This window comes from Lontra canadensis, unplaced genomic scaffold (assembly GCF_010015895.1).
Source record: "Lontra canadensis isolate GAN:19392208 unplaced genomic scaffold, GSC_riverotter_1.0 scaffold495, whole genome shotgun sequence".
NCBI classification, from domain to species: domain Eukaryota; kingdom Metazoa; phylum Chordata; class Mammalia; order Carnivora; family Mustelidae; genus Lontra; species Lontra canadensis.
Genome location: NW_022631487.1, coordinates 1 through 20,185, shown reverse-complemented (window position 1 = coordinate 20,185; position 20,185 = coordinate 1). Strand labels below are relative to the sequence as shown.

The 20,185-nt window shown below is 36.4% G+C and overlaps 1 protein-coding gene across 1 annotated transcript in view; it reads left to right on the top strand.

Annotated features, from left to right (window-relative positions):
• Positions 1-16,127, top strand: part of LOC116863056 (protein kinase C iota type-like) — a 44,265-nt gene extending 28,138 nt beyond the window's left edge. The window contains exons 4-9 of the mRNA XM_032850555.1: positions 4,114-4,203; positions 6,094-6,144; positions 9,838-9,923; positions 11,443-11,583; positions 14,696-14,750; positions 16,060-16,127. Of these exons, the coding sequence (XP_032706446.1) occupies positions 4,114-4,203; positions 6,094-6,144; positions 9,838-9,923; positions 11,443-11,583; positions 14,696-14,750; positions 16,060-16,127 (491 nt within the window). The remainder of the gene's footprint in view (positions 1-4,113; positions 4,204-6,093; positions 6,145-9,837; positions 9,924-11,442; positions 11,584-14,695; positions 14,751-16,059) is intronic.
• Positions 16,128-20,185: the final 4,058 nt, after the last annotated feature.

Sequence of the window (20,185 nt, the reverse complement as noted above, 5' to 3'; positions counted from 1 at the left end):
AGGGAAGAATTACTCTAATTTTTATGTTGAAAAACACCATAATCACAGATATAAGAGTAATAATAACAGCTGACAGAAAATACTTGTAACATTTCCAGAGTTGGTATCTCTAATATAAAATAATTAGGTAAAAAAAAATAGATGAAAAATCTACTTAAAGAAATGTAGATAGCTAATTCATAAATGACCAAAAAACTACAAAATTACTAATAGTTAAAAAACCCAAAGATTTGAAAATAAGACATTTTCACTACCAGATTAGAAGATAATTAAAATTTAATAATTATAGGGAGTTAGGAAAGATATACTTGTATATATGATAACCTTTTGGAATTCCTGTCATTCTAAATTTTGGAATAATTGTCAAAATTTTAAATGGGGGCACTTTATTTTTTAAAGATTTATTTTAGAGAAAGAAAGAGCACGAGCAGGGAGAGGGGCAGGGAGGATGCAGAAGGATAGGGAGAGAATCTTAAGTAGACTCCACGCTGAATGCGAAGTCCATCACATGGCTTGATCTTATGACCCCGAGGTCATGACTTGAGCTGAAACCGAGAGTAGGACAGCCAACCAACTGAGCCACCCATGTGCCCCAAATGGGCACACTTTAGTCAATCCTACTTGTAGGAAATCATCATGAGAAGTTATTCAAATACACAAATACTTAAAGAATATTTGCTGTCTTATTCACTAATAAAAAAGACTGACAGGGGCACCTGGGTGGCTCAGTGGGTTAAAGCCTCTGCCTTCGGCTCAGGTCGTGATCCCAGGGTCCTGGGATCGAGGCCCGCATCGGGCTCTCTGCTTGGCAGGGAGCCTGCTTTGCTTCCTCTCTCTCTGCCTGCCTCTCTGCCTACTTGTAACCTCTGTCTACCAAATAAATAAATAAAATCTTTAAAAAAAATAAAAATAAAAAAAGACTGACATACTGATACATGCTACAACATGGAGGAACCTTGAAAACATGCTCAGGGAGAAAAGAGGGACATGAAGACCACATATTGTATGATTCCATCTATATGAAATGTCCAGAAAAGCCAAATCTATAGATGCTGAAAATAGATTAGTGGTTGCCTAGGTCTGGCAATAGGAGGAAAGGTTGGGGGAAACGGAGAGTGACCACTATGGGCAAGGGGCTTTTTTGAGGAGGAAATGATAAAAATGTTCTAAAATGGATTCTATTGGTAGTTGACAGCTCTGCGAACATACTGATAGCCATTGTACACTTCAAATGGGTAAATTGAATGCTTTGTGAATTATATCTCAATAAAACCATTATTAAAAATTAGGTTATCCTGGGCTTTTCATAAAATGTGAAATATTACATCCTTAGGTAGGGCTGTTCAGAAGAGGTGGTATTTGTCCTGGGTCTTGTAAAGATTCACAGAATTTCAAGATTCTACTTGAAAGATGGTTGTAAGGTATTGGTTCCATAACAACTCACCTCAGAGTGTAGTAGCTTAAAAAAAAAAGCCCCGCCACTTTATTTTATAATCTCTAACACTTCTGTGAGTTGACTCGCTCTGCTGGTCTCACGAAAGGTCTCTCATGCAGTGGCAATCAGAGGGCAGCTGGGTCTGGAGTCATGTGGAGGCTCACTGGGATGCTGGCGTAGTTGGTTCTCTTTCCCTTTTTGTGTAGTCTCATCACAAGGAGGCAGTATCTCATTGATTTTCACTTTCTCAATGATTAATGATGTTAAACATCTTTTCATGTGCTCATTGGCTATTTATACATCTTCTTTGGAGAAATGTTCATTGTTTTTTTTTTCCCCTTGCCTGTGGTTTTGGTGTCAAATCCAAGAAATCATTGCCAAATCCAGCATCATGAAGCTTGCTCCCTATGTTTTCTTCCAAGGGTTTTTAGATTTAACTCTTGCATTTAAGTCTTTGTTCCATTTTGAGTTAATTTTTATTTATGGTATGAGATAAAAGTTCAACTTTATTCTTTTGCCTATGGTTACATTTGGATATTTTATATAAAATGAATTTTTGTTAGTTTTATAGGTTTATAATGGTATTGTGATCATATTAAGGAATTTTAATCTTAAGTTAAAGAGATTTATGCAGAATGATACCGTAGAAGTGAGTGGATATGTAAGGGGAAGCCAGATTTGGTAATATGTTTGAAAATTTCCAAAATGAGGGGCGCTTAAGTGGCTCAGTTGTTTAAGTGTCTGACTCCTGATATCAGCTCAGATCTTGATCTCAAGGTTATGAGTACAAGTCCTGCATTGGCCTCCAGGCTGGGAGTGGAGCCGACTTTAAAAGAGAAAGAAAGAGAGAGAGAGAGAGAGAGGAAGAAAGAAAGGAAGAAATGAAAGGAAAGGAATTGAAAAGAAAAAGAAAATTTTCAAAAATGAAAAGTTAAAAAGGAGAGTTAGTAAACCAGGAGAATGGCGTTTAGAAACCTAGAGGCATATCGGTGGAGGGATGGGGTAACTCGGTGACAGGCATTAAGGAAGGCATATGATATAATGAACACTGGGTGTTATATGCAGCGGATGAATTACTGAACTCTATATCTGAAACTAATGATATACTATATGTTAACTAATTGAATTTAAATAAAATAAGTTAAAAAAAAAAAAGAAACCTAGATGCCGAGTTTCTGTAAATAGTCAGTGGGCAACTTTGGTAGATGCCATAGAGAGGTCCATTAGAGTAAAGACAGAAAAGGGGATTTAGCAGCTCTCTTCATGACTGTGGATATAGCACTTTTAGTAGACCGTATGGACTAAAACCTGTTAGCAGAATTTTTGAGAGGATAGGAACAGTGGAGAAAACAAGGTGGAGTCACTCTTGATATTAAGAAAAGCTATTTCTAATAAACCTAAAGGATTATAAACCTCTGATTAAAATTACAAAAGAAAAGTATGAAGTCAAAAGCCAAAGGCTTTCGTTCTTCCCCTTCTTCTCACCCACCCCCTCCAGTTTCAGTCTTCAGTTTGCTCTTGAGACGTGTGGCTACTGAATGAAGAGAATGGAACCTGAGTGTGAGGGAGATTGCTGAGAGGGAGACTCAAACATGCCTTTGCCTGAGAAGAGCTAGTGGAAGGAAAGGAAAATTGAAAGCGGAACTGAAGGGGACTAACGGGATAAGGCCCAGAGAAGATAAAAGGAAGAGATTCCTTAAGGGAGTCTCCAAGTTGGAGAAAGGTACAGGGCACTCATTTCTTTGAGACTGGAGGACAGGAGATGGCTTCGGTTTTCTCTCTTGAGTAATAGACATAGTTCTCTGCTGAGAGTGATTGAGGTTTGGATAAGGTTGGTGGCATCTTGTGTGTGGTCACATTTGGTGTAACCACAGGAATGTGCAAAAGCATTGCCGTGAGGAGGACCCAGCTCAGGCTCCAGCTATGATCAAAATGACTTTTTCGTTGAGGAATGCCATCATCTGGGGAGATGTGCCATCTCACTGTTGGCCAGGGATGACTCAGTTCTTTGGCTGGTTGATTAGGGAGGTGTTTCTCCCTTAACCTTTCTGTGGGTAAGTTTCCTAAAACTATGTATTCACGTTTGAAAGAGCTCAAGCAGGGCTCTCCGAGGTCTGGAGTACTCTAGTAGCTGTGCTTCTTCTTTGTGAGCCTCTTGGGTGAGGAAAGACTCACAGGTGAAGGAAAAATTTGACAGAATGATGACATTATGGCAGTGAAACCACTTTCACTTCCTCCTTTAAAGAGGAATGTAACAGAAAGCTTGTCCCTGGCCATTAGTCATCTCGTAGTAACAGTCCAACTGTGGTCAGGGTAGATTCCTTTTGCTATATTCTGAATATCTATGTTATTGAGAATTAAATGTTTTTTGTATGTATCAAATTGGGTATTGATGAGCCTCATGTAATATTTTATAGAAATAAAAATGGAATTATGTTACCCACTTTAGAAAACAGAATTGTCTAAATATCTAAAATTTGTCCTTGCCAAATACTTCTCTGTGTGTGTGTGTGCGCGCGCGCGCGTGTGTGTGTGTGTGTATAAAATTGTTTTTCTCAAGATTTTATATAATGGCAATTGTTTTTGCTCAAGATTTTATGTAATGAAAATTGCTTATTAAACATGACATTTTAGAGAGTTTAAAAGGTGAGCTTTGCTTTACTTTTTATGTTTTTTAGGAGACCCGTGTACAGTATCATCTCAGTTGGAGTTAGAAGAAGCCTTTAGGCTTTATGAGCTAAACAAGGATTCTGAACTCCTGATTCATGGTAAAGAAGTAGTCATTTCTTACTCTTCTAGAGCTCCATTTTTTTTTTTAAACCCTATATTCTTGACATTTTAAAATGTAATCCTGATGTCATTTTCTTAATCTCTACCCTCATTGCTATGTGACTGCTCATATCCAGTAGTTTCTCAAATGCTAGAGAAGATAAAATCAATCATCTTATACTCTTGGAAAATTTGATATTTGGGTATGCCTTCGTGGATATTAAACTGATCTTCTCTCAAGTGTTTCACGTCAAAGTTTAAGAGAGAATTTAAAATTGAGTGCCTAGTAGGATTCTCCTGAGTCATTCCCTTGCAGTTTTGTAGTGTATGCAAATAATGATCTCCAAAGAGAAGGTATCTGAAATGTCCTTTCTTTTATTTGAGGGTTAACAGTGAAACTATTTACATAGTCATAGAGATTACTGTGTTAAACATCTGCAGGCCCACAAGCTGGCTAGTGGTAGAGAAGAAGAGAAGAAACTCAGCCATCACGAAATGGTGCGTTGTAGACCAGGGTATAGAATCTAGGTATTCCGCTTCCAAGTCTCTGTTCTTTTCATTCTACTATGCTACCCCTCAAATTTTTTATGTCCTGTAAAACCCACTTAATATATCGCATTTCACTGCGATTCATCGGCAATATTTCATGTAATATTTTTAGGAGGCCAAACCTAGAGAACTCTTTAAAACTTGAACAAATATAAATCGCCCGTAAGTATAGTGAGTCAACACCTTGTTATTATTCCCTTGTACTTTTCTTTACAGTGTGTCTTTTAAAAATCAGTAGCTTGATATTTTCTACCTTCAGAGTTTGAGATAGTGACTCCTCTAAGGGATCCGTAATCTAATTGTTTGAGGTCCTAGCAGAACTTCAAAGTCATCCATTTTTGGAGTCATTTCTTTCTAGAATAAAACTGCAATGAGTATTGAAAGAAGTGATTGATCAGTAGTATTAAACAGTTTGTTTTAAGTTTTTGTTATTTTTATACCATAGCACAACTGAAGTTAGCTTATATTTCAACTTTAAAGAATATATAAGGGCCCATGCTTCTCATACTTCGTGTGTTTTTTTAAGCCATGTCCTTTTGCACATCACAGACTACAAATAGTTGACTAGTTCATAAATATACTGTCTTTATTTTCTATCTCTTTATGAAAATGGCCTGAATTAACATGTTTATAAATTTGTAGTTTCTAAGATAAAAAGTATATTTTTTGGATTTGGGTAATCTTAGTGCTGTAAATTTTTTCCTAAATTCAGTATACATCTTTTAAGAACTGTAATGGTTTGTGTTCATATTTGTATACATTTTTCTTTTCTTTTCTTTTTTTAAGATTTTATTTATTTATTTGTCAGAGAGAGAGAGAGCACAGACAGGCAGAGTGGCAGGCAGAGGCAGAGGAAGAAGCAGGCTCCCTGCTGAGAAAGGAGCCAGACTTGGGACTCAGCCCAGGACACTGGGATCATGACCTAAGCCGAAGGCAGCCGCTTAACAGGCTGAACCACCCAGGCGTTCCTGTATACATTTTTCTAATTCAGTTTTAGTTCTTCATTTTAGCAAACTTGACAGTACAACAAAGATTTAAGGAAATAGTTCAAGGTTTTTCCAAGGGCAAAAAAATCAATTAGTAACATAATAGGAACTAGTGTGAATAATTTGAGCTTCTAATGCATTTGATTTTGGCTGTTAACTTTGATGAAAACTTTTTTCATATAGACTTAATAAACCAATCCCTTGAAAAAACATTACTGACCACATGCTAAATATCTTGTGTCAAGAGAGGGTCAGGTTGAAATTTGGGTCAATTTTTTTGATTTAGAATTTAAAATTCTATGTAATTTGTATGTTTTCAATTTTCTATATTAATTTTAGTTTCTTTTCTTTTAGTCTTCCCTTGTGTACCAGAACGTCCTGGAATGCCATGTCCAGGAGAAGACAGTGAGTGTGTATTTACTTCATATCTTTGAATGTAGAGTTATTTATGGCATAAAGGCACATGTGAAAGGAAATCAGAAGTAGAACTTGTAGTCCATTTCATTTCTTTTCCATTCTTCAGTCTAATTTAGGCTATCTTAGCAACTGCCTAAATTCTCTACTTTTGCCAGATGAAAATCGGGCAGTTTTTAGTTACAAGTTACTGACATGAGTATCTGTTGTACATTTGAGAGGAAAATTAAGTGAATTTTAAGTCATGTTTCTTCCTAGTTTTTAATTTTGGAAATTTTCAAACCTATGGAGAGGTTGAAACAACATTGAAAACAAAGACACAAAGATATCCTTTGCCTTCATTGACCAATTATTAACATTTTCTATGTTTGTTTATTTCTGCATCTGTATGTGTTCACACATAGATATACATGTATATACATAAGAAACATGCTTATTTTTATTTTTTTAGTGTAACATTTGAAAGTAACATGATGCTTCCTTTCTAAGTACTTGAGCATGCATAGTTAGAAATTGTTAGGGATTTTCTTTCAAATGTCTAGGCTGATAGTTACCATTAGTAAAAAGAACTGAAAGAGCAAACAACTATCTGGTCTGATGGAACTTAAATTTGTAAATTTATTTATGATCATAAGTTACTGCTTTTGATATTTTGTATAGCTTATTAGTTGTGGATATTACTCATTTTCATTTGTGGTTTCTGCACATATGCATGACTTTACAAGAATTGTGATGAGTGTTTTCCTTTGAATTAAATGAAATAGTTTTAAACTTTAAGTTCTGTGACTTTTTTTTTAAGATTTTATTTATTTATTTGAGAGAGAAAGAGAGAGAGTGAGCACACAAGCAGCGGGGAGGGGCAGTGAAAGAAGGAGAAGCAGACTCCTGACTGAGCAGGGAGCCTGACATGGGGCTCCATCCCAGGACCCCGGGATCATGACCTGAGCTGAAGGCAGACGCTTAACTGACTGAGCCACCCAGGCGCCCCAGTTCTGTGACTCTTCCTGCAACTTGATGAAGAAAAATAAAAGAGATATGAATATTTATATAGAGAGTTGAATGTACTATTTAGGAAGATGTGGAAATTTAAGGAAGTAGGTAGAACCCTGAAGCAGTAGTGAAAAATGTAGGTCTGGATTCAGAGAAGAATATTTTGCCAGAGTTCCAATGATGGATGGATCAAAGACTGAGCCACCCAGGTGCCCTTAGGTTAAGATATAATTAACAGAAACTTTCTGCTTTGGTTACTCCTAACAGAATAAATAAATAAAAATAAAAGTATCTGTATTTAAGGTTCTGTATTATGCTATCTTAAGATTTCTAATTTAGAGCATTTCACTAGTTTTTTCTATCTTAATTTTAAATGGTAAACCCAGTGCTACATCGGCTTTAAAATATGAGTTTAGAAACCTAATGGAATCTTTCTACAATATTAACTATCACTGTGGAATATTAATAGTAATGACTGATAGGCAATATATATAATAGTGATTGACTTAACCGAAATTACACAGGTCAACTAGATTTGGTCTTATGGAAGCTCTTAGTTTGTTTAGAAAATGTATTAATATAAAAACCTTTGGATTAAAGATTAATGGGGAGGGACACCTAGGTGACTCAGTTGGTTAAGCCTCTGACTCTTGATTTCCAGCTCAGGTCATGATGCCAGGGTTATGAGATCAGCCCCACTTTGGCTCAGTGCTGGGTATGAAGCCTGCTTAAGATTCTCTCTCTTCCTCTTCCTCTGCCCCTCTCCCCCTCTTAAGAAAAAAAAAAAAATTAGTGGGGAAGATAATATTTTGTGGTTGCAGAGTGTCCCCTTTAGAGCATCTATGAAAAGTAAAATGTATCTTTACAGTGAAGAGAACAAGCAGTCACTGCCTTTAACAGAGTGATTGAACTGGGAGTCAACAATGGGACATTTGTATATCTCTTTTTTTTTTTTTATTTTACTTATATATTTGACAGAGAGAGGGAGAGAGATCACAAGTAGGCAGAGAGGCAGGCAGAGAGAGGGAAGCAGGCTCTCTGCTCGGCAGAGAATGCGAGGCTCTCTCTTAGAGAGGCACAAGAGAATGAGAGGCTCTCTCTCAGAGAGCCTGCTGAGCAGAGAGCCCGATGCAGGACTCCATCTCAGGACCTGAGCCGAAGGCAGAGGCTTAACCCACTGAGCCCCCCAGGCACCCTGCATTTGTGTATCTCTTACTGTGATAGCACAAGCAATATATATCACCTATGTATTATTTTTGCCAAAAGTATTTGATACTGATTCTAATAAAGAAGCAGACAAATGCAGAATGTAGGACATAATATAAGACAACTGCCTGGACTCTTTTTTTTTTTTTTTTTTTTTTTATCAACATCACAAAGAAAAAACAGCAAATATGGCAGCATGACTGTTTCAGCCTACATTCAAGAGACAAAAAAGGTATAGGAACCAAAGGCAATGTTTGAATCTTGCTTGGATCCTGGAGAGAAAGAGAAAGCTATGAAAGATACTTTGAGGGCAAATAGGGCAATTTGCATACGAACTATTAGGTGTTATTGAGTTAATGTTGATTTTCTAAGATGGTAATGGTGTTAGGGTTAAATAGCATTAGGGGAAACACCTTTAATTTAAGGCAGTAAGTGGATACTTAGGTATTTAAGGGTGAGGTGCTATGTCCACAACTTACTTTTAAAGGATGCAGACAAAAAGAGAGGAAAGCAAATGCGGCATAATGTTAGGTATTGGTAAGTCTGCATGAAGGATTAACTGTTCATTGTTATAGTCTTTCAACTTTTCTGTGGGCTTAAAATTGTTCAAAATTAAAAGTGGGGGAAAACTTTTTTTAAAAGATTTTATTTATTTATTTGACAGAGATCACAAGTAGGCAGAGAAGCAGGCAGAGAGAGAGGAAGAAGCAGGCTCCCCACTGAGCAGAGAGCCCGATGCGGGGCTGGATCCCAGGACCCTGGGATCATGACCTGAGCCGAAGGCAGAGGCTTTAAGCTACTGAGCCACTAGGCGCCCCGGAAAATCTTTTTTTAAAAGATTTTATTTATTTTATTCTTACAAGAGAGAGCACAAGAGAGTGAGAGGGGTAGGGGTGGCATGGAGGGGCAGAGGGAGAAGCAGACACAGGGTTTGATCCCAAGACCCTGAGATCATGACCTGAGGTGAAGGCAGTCGCTTAACTGACTGAGCCACCCAAATGTGCAAAAATTGGGGGGAAAATTAAAAGACAGAAAAGCCTTAATAGTAATTTTTAATACACTTTTGCTCCATAGGCTTTGTTTTCATTAATCCCTTGGTGAATCTATTTTATTTCTTCACTTTCAGGTTTTTAATCAGAATATTTTTTTCTTAAAAAAAAAAAAAAGAAGGGGCGCCTGGGTGGCTCAGTGGGTTAAAGTCTCTGCCTTCGGCTCGGGTCATGATCTTCAGAGTCCTGGGATCGAGCCCCGCATCGGGCTCTCTGCTCAAGCAGGGAGCCTGCTTCCTCCTCTCTCTCTCTCTGCCTGCCTTTCTGCCTACTTGTGATCTCTGTCTGTCAAATAAATAAATAAAAATCTTTAAAAAAAAAAAAAGAATATTTGTTTCTTAAAGTGAATATCATGAAAGAAGGTCACAGACTTAATTATAAAAAGACTTTTATTCACACTTGCTCTTTTTCCTTTTTTTAACGTTTTCTCTCTCTTTAGAATCTATCTATCGCAGAGGTGCACGCCGCTGGAGAAAGCTTTATTGTGCAAATGGCCACACTTTCCAAGCCAAGCGTTTCAACAGGGTAAACCTTAGTTTGTAGAATGTTAATAACTTGAGATACCTGTTTTTTTTCCTCCCTACTGTGAAAGAAAGGTAGTCTTCTTTTCCCTTTTAAAGGAGTCAGTAGGGTGACACATTCCCATTTTGCCTGGGGCAGTATCCGTGTTATCTTGAGGTAATTTTTAATAGCATCTCCTTTCACTCTTAAAAATACCTCTGATTGAATTATATAGTTACCTTAGCTAAAAGAAAGTTGGCTTTTTTACTATAATTCTAGACAACCAGAAATAAGCAAAGTTTATTTTTGCAAACCTTTTAATGTGATTTTAACTTTCACTGTTTCAGAAATAATAATTGCAAACCACTTATCTAGCTTTTACTAAGTACCAGGTGCTTTTCCAAATGCTTGACATCTGTTGACCCATTTAATCTTTACAACAGCCTTGTGAGTTAGGTACTATATATTTCTATTTTATAGATGAAAAAGCTGAGGTGTGGGGCGGTTCAGTAACTTGCCCAAGATGACACAGCTAGTAAGTGGCAGAACCAAGGTTTGAAAGAAGTCTGTTTCCAGAAGTCCTTGTTTTTAACTACTCTTGATAACTACAAAAATATGGACTCCATTTCCATTGTAAAACCAGTGCCATGTTCTGAATTAATTCATGTAACTAAAAGCTGTGACCTGAGTTTCCCCAAATCCTTTTCCCAGCAGCACTGATACTAACAGAGCTTTGAAATGAACAAGTCACTTTAGGAATTGCTCTTTGAGAGAGCAGGGCTTTGATTTGACCTCTGAATAGTCTGGAAGGTTGATGTTTGCTTGGGAGTCCTTCTGTAGCTTTTTCTGCCAAATGCTTTTCAAGTTTAATTCACTTTTACTGTTTTCAGTACTCTGAGTTTATGCGAAGACTAAAAGTTCTTTTTTTTTTTTTAAGATTTTATTTATTTATTTGACAGACAGAGATCACAAGTAGGCAGAGAGGCAGGAGGAAGCAGGTTCCCCGCTGAGCAGAGAGCCCGATGCAGGGCTCCATCCCAGGACCCTGAGATCGTGACTTGAGCCGAAGGCAGAGGCTTTAACCCACTGAGCCACCCAGGCGCCCCAAGACTAAAAATTCTTGAACTTAAAACAGAAAACAACATGGTCGCGAATTTCACTCTTGCAAGTAACTCTTCTCTGTTTATTTTTCTGTGACCATTATAGCTTCAGAAAAGTTATGTTTGATGAAGGGAATTGAGTTAGAGAAGAAAGCCATTCATTTTCACCTTTTTTTTTCTTTTTTGGAGAGAGAGCGAGTGAGTGAGTGGGGATAGGAAGGGGCACAGGGAGTTGGAGAGAGAGAATCCCAGGCAGGTTCCACACCCAGTGCAGAGCCCAGAGAGGGGTCCATCTCAACCCCCTGAAATCATGCCCTGAGCCCAGATCAAGAGACAGACGCTTAACTGACTAAGCTACCCAGCTGCCCCTTATTTTCACTATTTTGGCAAATGATTATGACTTTTTATTTGCTAATAAATTGCTGTTGAATTACTCTTTCCAGCGTGCCCACTGTGCCATCTGTACTGACCGAATATGGGGACTTGGACGTCAGGGGTATAAGTGCATCAACTGCAAACTCCTTGTTCATAAGAAGTGCCACAAACTTGTCACCATCGAATGTGGGCGGCATTCTATGCCACCGGTAAGATACAACTGTCTTTTTTTAATAGAACATTTTCAGTAACACTGCTAGGATGGAGGGCTATAATACACGGGTGGTAAGGAATCACAGTTGAGCACTGTTGTTACAGAACCTAACTTTACAGTCCAGTTGACATATTGTGAGTTTTGGAATTGTTATTAGAAATTTGTTTATGTTATGTAGCTAACTTCTTGATTTAATCTGCTACAGAATCATCAGGTTAAATTAGGTAGAGGTAGGAAGAACTATTTAAGAGCCTTTTTTTCTTCCTTAAGATAAACTCATTAGTTTGTTGCTCCCTTTGTTTTAGCATCTACACTAAACAGAGATCAGGCAAGAAGAATCAGAGACTTCATGTTTGCTATTTAAAGTGTGTGATTACTGGGGAGATTTTGAATTTAAAATTTTTATTTTCACTTTCTATTTTAAACATGCAGTTACAACGTGTTCATTATAGAAAAAAGGGGGAATATAGATAAATAAAGAAAAATTACATAAAAATCCCCGTGAAATCTACTGTCTAAAGGTAATTGTCTTCTGGTGTATATCCTTCCAGAACTTTTTCTGTACAAATTTACATGCATACTTAAAATTTTTCCATATAGGAAATTTCGATAAGAAAAAATGTTAAATATTTTTAAGAGTCACTATAACAGCATAATGAACTTCCATATACCAGTCACCCAACTTCAGTAGGTACCAGCTATGACCAGTCTTAGTTCAGCTACACCCCCACCTGTGTAACCTGCTTTCATCCTGTGTTATTTTAAAACAAATCTAAAAGATAAAAACTCTTTAAAAACAAAAAAGCAAATTCCTTATATCAAATATTCATCTAGGCAATGTTCAACATTCCACTTGCCTCATAAATGTGAAAATTTTTAGTTTTCATTCTGAATCAGTATCTAAATGAAGTCCATATTTGCACTTGACTGATATGTGTCCTAGATATTTTCTCAACACTACTGATTCTAACATTTCTCTCTCTCCCTTTTTCCCCCCCTTAAAATTTAAATGTAGAAGATATTATGTTGTCATTTAAAGTGTTGCAGTATTTTTCTCTTTGCTTCTCTATGGTTATGTTTAAAATGTTCCCCTGTCCTTTTTATTTTCTGTGTATTATAGTTGGATCTAGAAGTTTAATTAGATTCTGGCTTTTCTTTTTCTTTTTTAAAATTTTATTTATTTGTCAGAGAGAGAGCATAAGCGGGGTTGGGAGGGGTAGAGGGTGGAGCAGGCAAAGAGGTGGAGGGAGAAGCAGGATCCCTGCTGAGCAAGGGAGCCTGATGCAGGGTTCTGTCCGAGGACCCCGGGATTGTGACCTGAGCTGAAGGCAGACACTTAACCAACTGAACCACCCAGGCAGCCCCCTGGCTTTTCATTTTTGGTTTTTGAGACTGCTTCATAGAAGGTGGAGTGTTTATCAGAATGTGCTTAATGTTTGAGTCTCATTCTTTTACATACTTTTTAACAAAAGTGAGATCATACATATACTGTTCTCTAACTCCTTTTTTTCACTTAACTATATTTTGGTCACCTTTCCATATCTATCTATATCCTCTTCAATTTTAGCATAATATTTGGTTACATATCTATGTCATAATTTACTTAACTTGTTCCTCATGATTTTACATTTGATTTGTTTTCTACATTTTCCTGTAAAGAAAATAATAGGAAGTTTCTGGTAAATAAATCTTATTATTTCCTTAAGAATCCAGAAGTAAATTATTGGCTTAAAGGATATGCATTTTTAAAAAGATCTGAATGCAGGGGCTCCTGGGTGGCTCAGTCGGTTAAGCAACTGACTCTTGATTTCAGCTAAGGTCATGATCTCAGGGTTGTGAGATGGAGCCCTGCGCTGAGCTCCACATTGGTGGCTCTTTGGTATTAGAAGTATTTAGCTAGTTCATTTAAGCTCAGGAGTGGGTTTATCATTAGGGAGGTGAAAATCGCATCTTAAGGAAAAAAAAACTAGGCCAAAAATTGTGAACATAATTTATTTACGCTACTGTGACATTCTTGAGTATTCTTAGGTGATGGAATGACCTGTGTAAATTTATAAATGTGGAAGGAAAGAGGGATAGAATTAGTGATTATTGATAATCACTAAATGCATTGCAAAATCCAGGAGCCTATCCAGACAGCCTTAAAATTATAACTGTGTAAGGGATGCCTGGCTGGTGCAGTCAGTAGAACTTGTGACTCTTTTTTTTTTTAAAGATTTTGTTTATTTATTTGAGAGAGAGAGCATGAACAGGCAGAAGCAGCAGAGGGAGAGCGAGAAGCAGGCTCCTCACTGAGCAAGAAACCTGATGTGGGGCTCCATCCCAGGACTCTGGGATCATGACCTGAGCCAAAGGGAGATGCTTAACCCACGGAGCCACCCAGGCGTCCCGAGAATGTGTGACTCTTGATCTCAGAGTTGTGATTTTGAGCCCCATGTTGGGTGTAGACATTACTTAAAAATAAAATCTTTTAAAAAAATTAAAACTGTCTTAACTAATGCTCCTTCTCAACTTTATCCTTTTTTGTTGGTATTTGTTAAACCTGGGTCCAAGATTAATGAATTAGAACATTTTGGTTTGAATTAACATTTTTCCTGAGGTTATGGGCAGTGAGTTTTTTAAGTCAGTTTCTAGAATGTGTTGCTTTTCCTTATTTGGATCACTGGCACCTTTGAGAATCTTCAGAAAAATGGGAAACCCACAAAATTTTAGATTTATAGACTCATCTTCAGACTCAACTAAGGAACTTAGGGACTAGAGGCTCCCTTTGCCAAAGATGTAAAGTGAATGTGTGGAGCTCATAGGAAGAATAGTATAGAAGAAACACAAATCAAAGTAGATAGAAGTTCAATCTGATTTCTAATTGATGGTCTGAAGTTAGTTTTCTGTTTCTTCTGTTATCTGTGAAATGTGACTAGTATTATCTCATTCACAGGAATATTGCATGGTTTCATATAATTAAACATAGTAATGCAGTTTTCATTTATTAAGTTCTGTTCTTTCAAGTTTAAATTTTAATATGCTGTATCTCGTCGAAATAATGTTTCTGAATTTATGGGATTTAGAAAGAACCTGCTAAGTTACTGTGTCTTTGGAAATGTTTGTAGGAACCAATGATGCCCATGGACCAGTCATCCATGCATTCAGACCATGCACAGACAGGTAAGAATGACACTGGCAGGAACTGTCATTCATCAGCAAATATCATTTAAAGACTTATTTAGGTGACTCTTTAACTTAAGTTTGAAACCATTTATGTTCTTCCCAAATAAAAGTTAGCCCCATTTTGCAGTGGTACTCTACGTCATAATATTTAACATATACCTTTGGCATTTTAAGAAGACAACTATGTAAACTACAATAAAGGACACTTTTCTCTGATTCAGATAAACTTCTTCTGAGACTTTTTTTTAAACTGAGCAACCTAGCTTTTTCAATAATGAAAACGCATACTGTTTTTGTGGGTCATAGTGATTCTTCAGGTGATCTGTTTTTATTAAAAGTTTTATTATCAGAAGTAAAAATTATGTAAAAGATACAGTATAGAAAATTCAAAAAAGATCATGTGATCTTCCAGAACCTTAAATATATATCTGTGAAATTTAGAGAGCAATTAATTGGGCAGAGCGTACTGATCTTAGATGAATCAAGAAAGGGAAGGTGAGGGAGTTTTTCTGGAAGGACAAAATGTACTTTCTTGTTCATACAAGAAGCTGGTTATATGAATCATGGGCTTTTTTGCTTTTTTTTTTTTTTTTTTTCTTTTTTTGTGCCCTGAAGTAGCTTTAAGGAATAGAAACCTAGAGTTCAATCTTTGTCAGTTCTTTACTTGACCTATGTGGTATGGTAGTTAGGAATATTTTAAGTATGAAGGAAGTGAAGAGTAAAAACCAAGCGCCCCCTAACTCTGTGCTTTAGTCATACTGAAATAATTGAATAAGGTTTATGGAGTCACCCTTATAGAAGAAACTGATTAATTTGTGAAGAAGAGAAAATTTTTTTTTTTAAGATTTTATTTATTTATTTGACAGACAGAGATCACAAGTAGGCAGAGAAGCAGGCAGAGAGAGAGGAAGGGAAGCAGGCTCCCTGCTGAGCAGAGAGCCTGACTCGGGGCTTGATCCCAGGACCCTGAGATCATGACCTGAGCCAAAGGCAGAGGCCTTAACCCACTGAGCCACCCAGGTGCCCCGAAGAGAATTATTTTTAAAATGCCAAAAATATTTGTTAAAATCAGTACTTGGTTGCAGTTGGTTCTAGCTCTCCACTCCCATTAAAGATGAGGATTTAAGTCATAAATACATACAGTTTATTACTAGTAGGACAGATACTCAATTTTAAATAATGCAAACTTATTCCGAAATAAAAACTTAAATCAAATCATGAAAACATTTTAAGTCAAACTCAGTTAATGGGTGCTGTGTTTTCTCCTTTTTCTTTTTTTTCCCCATGTTTGGGATTGGGTTTTCAGTAATTCCATATAATCCTTCAAGTCATGAGAGTTTGGACCAAGTTGGTGAAGAAAAGGAGGTAAGATAATTAGTTTTATTGTACATTACATCATCCATCAGCTTTTTAATAAGACTAGACAGTTAAAAAATATGACAATTAACTTGCTTAGATTTTTAAATCATAATGGTAAAAATGCAGAAATTATGTTTAATGATGCTAGAGTTTTATTCTGATTTAATCTAATTATTCATTTCTTTTAAATTAAAAATCACGAGATAAGTTCTTTTTTTAACAGGAGAAAATAAAATTCAATAGCATACAGGAATAACATTTCTTTTTAAAATAGCAGAACCTATAAAGTATAGTTAAGAATGAGGTTTAGAATACTTGGTAGTATTGATAAGACACGTTATAAATCCTACCATTTTATGGGCTAATTGTTTATTTAAAGTATAAATGATTGAGCATCTTGACTGCCACTATTTTTTCTATTAAACATTTTATCAGCTTTTAAAGCAATAGGTTTTTAATTAAAATGATAATTTTTTTGAAAAAAAGCTTACAGTGAAAAAGATTTATCATGCCTCACACCTTCCACTCCCACTTTGACTTCTGAGAGGCAACTCTTTTTAATCATTTCTAGTTGTGCCTATAACACTTATAACTCAGTTTTCCCACTTTATATATTTTAGGCCATAAAGGTTTAGTTCACAGTACCTCCCCCCTTTCCCTTCTCTTTCCAGTGTTTGATAGGTGCATTATGTTTTACTCTCCATTACCTTTAAAAAAGCCCCAACTTGAGTGCTGTGAAGTGTGTAAACCTGGAGATTCACAGACCTGTACCCCTGGGGAAAAAATAAATATATGTTTATAAAAAATAAATTAAAAAAAAAAAGCCCCAACTTTTTACTGTGGAAAATGTAATTACAAGTAAACAGGGTAGTATAACAAAGCCCCTGTACCCATTACCCTGATAAAACAGTTATGAGTGTATGTCGGGTGTTGTTCTGTCTACCTACTTCCTTTGCTCCTGCATTATCTTGAAGTACATCTGTTGATTACATATTTAATCTCATATCTTAGTTTTTTGTTCTATGTAAGTCAATAACCTTGACTCTCCTTTAGCCATTCCTTCTCTTTCTTCCAGTTTTCCTCTTTTCTGTGCATATTTATTTTTACATTGCTAAGGTTGTTAACGTTTACGATCTGTTCTGCAACCACAACTACATCTTCCATATTTTGTTCACAGGTTGAATGAATCATTCAAAGGAGGAAATTCCTAATAATAAGGAATGAATTCTCTATTCTAACACCATGAATTGCTAGTATTTCTTTCTTTTCAATCCTTGACACTTTTACAGCTTTTTGTTCTTTTTGGAGTTTCTGTTTATTGTTATTTATTGGTTTGTTTATTTACCAAAGACTCATTTGCTTGTGTCCTCAAGAGTTTTAATATTTTTTAAAGATTTTTTCTTATAAGTAACAGTCTATTGCACATCTTTTTTTTTTTAAGAGGTTTTTTGAGTTTTTTGTTTTGTTTTGTTTTTTAAGATTTTATTTATTTATTTTACTGACAAAGACACAGAGAAAGAGAGAACACAAGTCGGGGAGCAGCAGAGGCAGAGGGAGAAGCAGACTTCCTGATGAGCAGAGAGCCCGATACGGGCTTGATCCCAGGACCCCAGGATCATGACCTGAGCCAAAGGCAGACGCTTAATGACTGAGCCTCTCAGGCGCCCCTTTTTAAGACTTTTATCATACAGTGAAGTATGCAAATCATGACTATATAGATAAATGAGTGTTCATGCACTTTGTAATGACCACCCTGACCAGGAAATAGGATCTACTAATATCCCAGAAGCTCATGTACTTTCTTCTAGTCACTAACACCCCCTCCGCACTATAAGTGGCCGCACTATAAGTGACCGTTGTATTAATACCAGAGATTAGTTTTGCTTTTTCCCCAAACATTATACAAATGGATTCATACAGTATGTATTTTTCTATGTCTGGCTTCTTTCGCTCAGTATTGTGTTTGTGAGATTCCATTATGTTTCACGTAGTAGTATTTCATTTATGTTCACTGTTATTTCAATTTATCTATTCTCCTATTGATTCCCCCCAATTGGGATTGGTACGATATACTGTTATGAACACTCCTATAAGTGTAGTTTGGCACACATATATAAAGATTTCTGTTAGGTATATAATTGAGTGGAATTCCTGAGTCACATGTAACCGAACTTTAGTAGATAATTCCAAACAGTTTTGTAAAGTGCTTGTATCGTTTTATACTTTCACCAATAATATGTGTTTGATTGCTTCACAAATCTTTGTCAGCACGTTGTATGGTCTCTCTTTTTAATTTTAGTGAATCTGTTGAATGTGTAGTGGTAGCTCATTATAGTTTTTTAATGTGCATTTCCTTGCACAACTTTTAATATCTTTATTGGCTATTTGGGTATCATCTTTAGTTAGGTGTCTGTTTTTTTTTTTAAATGAGTGGTCTTTGTTATGTTGATTTGTAGGCGTTCTTTGTAATTTCTTGACATTATTAACCTTTTATCGGTTATATATTGAAAATATATTCTCCCACTCTATGACTAGTATTTTCATTCTGTTAATGGCATCTTTTGATGAATAGATGTTCTTGATTTTTAAGGTAGTGAAATACATTCACCTTTTCCTTTTTGGTACTGCTTTTGGGTCTTTTTATTTTTTTTATTTTTTTAATTTGACAGAGAGAGAAAGAGAGAGAGAGAATTACAAGTAGGCAGAGAGGCAGGTGGGGGTTGGGGGGCAGGCAGGAGCCCAGCAGAGAGCCCGTTGCTTGATCCCAGGACTCAGATCATGACCTGAGCTGAAGACAGAGGCTTAACCCACTGAGCCACCCAGGCGTTTTGGATGGCCTTTTGAAATCTGTTTTTCCCAACGCTATTGAAGATATTGAAAAAGCTATACCTTCCCCCATTACTCTGCAAAGCTATCTCTTCATCAGTTATATGCTTATGACATGATCTAATTTTGGATTCTCTCTTATTTTTCGTTGTTTTGTTATTATCATTGGGTATTGTGCTCCATGATCACTATAGCTTTATAATAAGTCTATCTAGTAAAATTCGTCTGCTTTGCTGTCTGGGGATTATCTTGGCTACTCTTCCTGGCTTTTTGCATTTCCATGTAAATTTTAGAATCAGCTTGCTGGTTTCCACAAAAAATCAAGCAAATAAACCAAACCGATCAGTACATTTCAGAAAAAGTGACATCTTTACAATTTGAAATCTTCAAACTATGAGCATGATATATTCCTTCACTTATTTAGGTGTTTAAAGTCTGTCAATGTTTTATAGTTTTCAGAGTCCTTGAACTATAGGTATTGGATGTAAATGGTATTATTTTAAAATAAAATTTTCTATTTAATACTGTATTTCTATTTACTACTATAACATTAACTTTATTTATTTTTAATTTAAAGCAAAAAAGATTATTTATTTATTTATTTGACAGACAGAGAGCCCAAATAGGCAGAGAGGCAGGCAGAGAGAGAGAGGAGGAAGGAGGCTCCCCGCTGAGCAGAGAGCCCCATGTGGGGCTTGGTCCCAGGGCCCTGAGATCATGACCTGAGCTGAAGGCAGAGGCTTAATCCACTGAGCCACCCTGGCACCCCAGTGTGGGAAGCATTTTAATTCTAGTTTATGTCTGAATAGATCTGGGACAATTTAGATATCTCTCTTTTGTCTTGTGTTTGTGTTATTCTTGGGAATTTGTTGAGCCTAAATTCTCAGATTTATTGATGTGAAGTTGTCCATTTCTGAGAATATGAAATGACATCCTTTTTTATTCCTGATAAAATTTGTTGTGCATTCCCTTTTTCTTCATCATTCTTGCCAGGGGGTATCAGTTTATTAGTCTTTTCAGAGAATTAACGTTTGGCTCTTCTCTATTGGATGCTTATTTACTATTCTAGTTTCTCCCCTATCTCCTTATGCTTTTTTGTCATTCACTTTAAAATAATATATATTTTTTTGTTTGTTTAAGATTATTTATTTATTTATTTGACAGACAGAGATCACAAGTAGGCAGAGATGCAAGCAGAGAGGGGGGGAAGGAAGCAGGCTCCCTGCTGAGTAAGAGCCCAGTGCGGG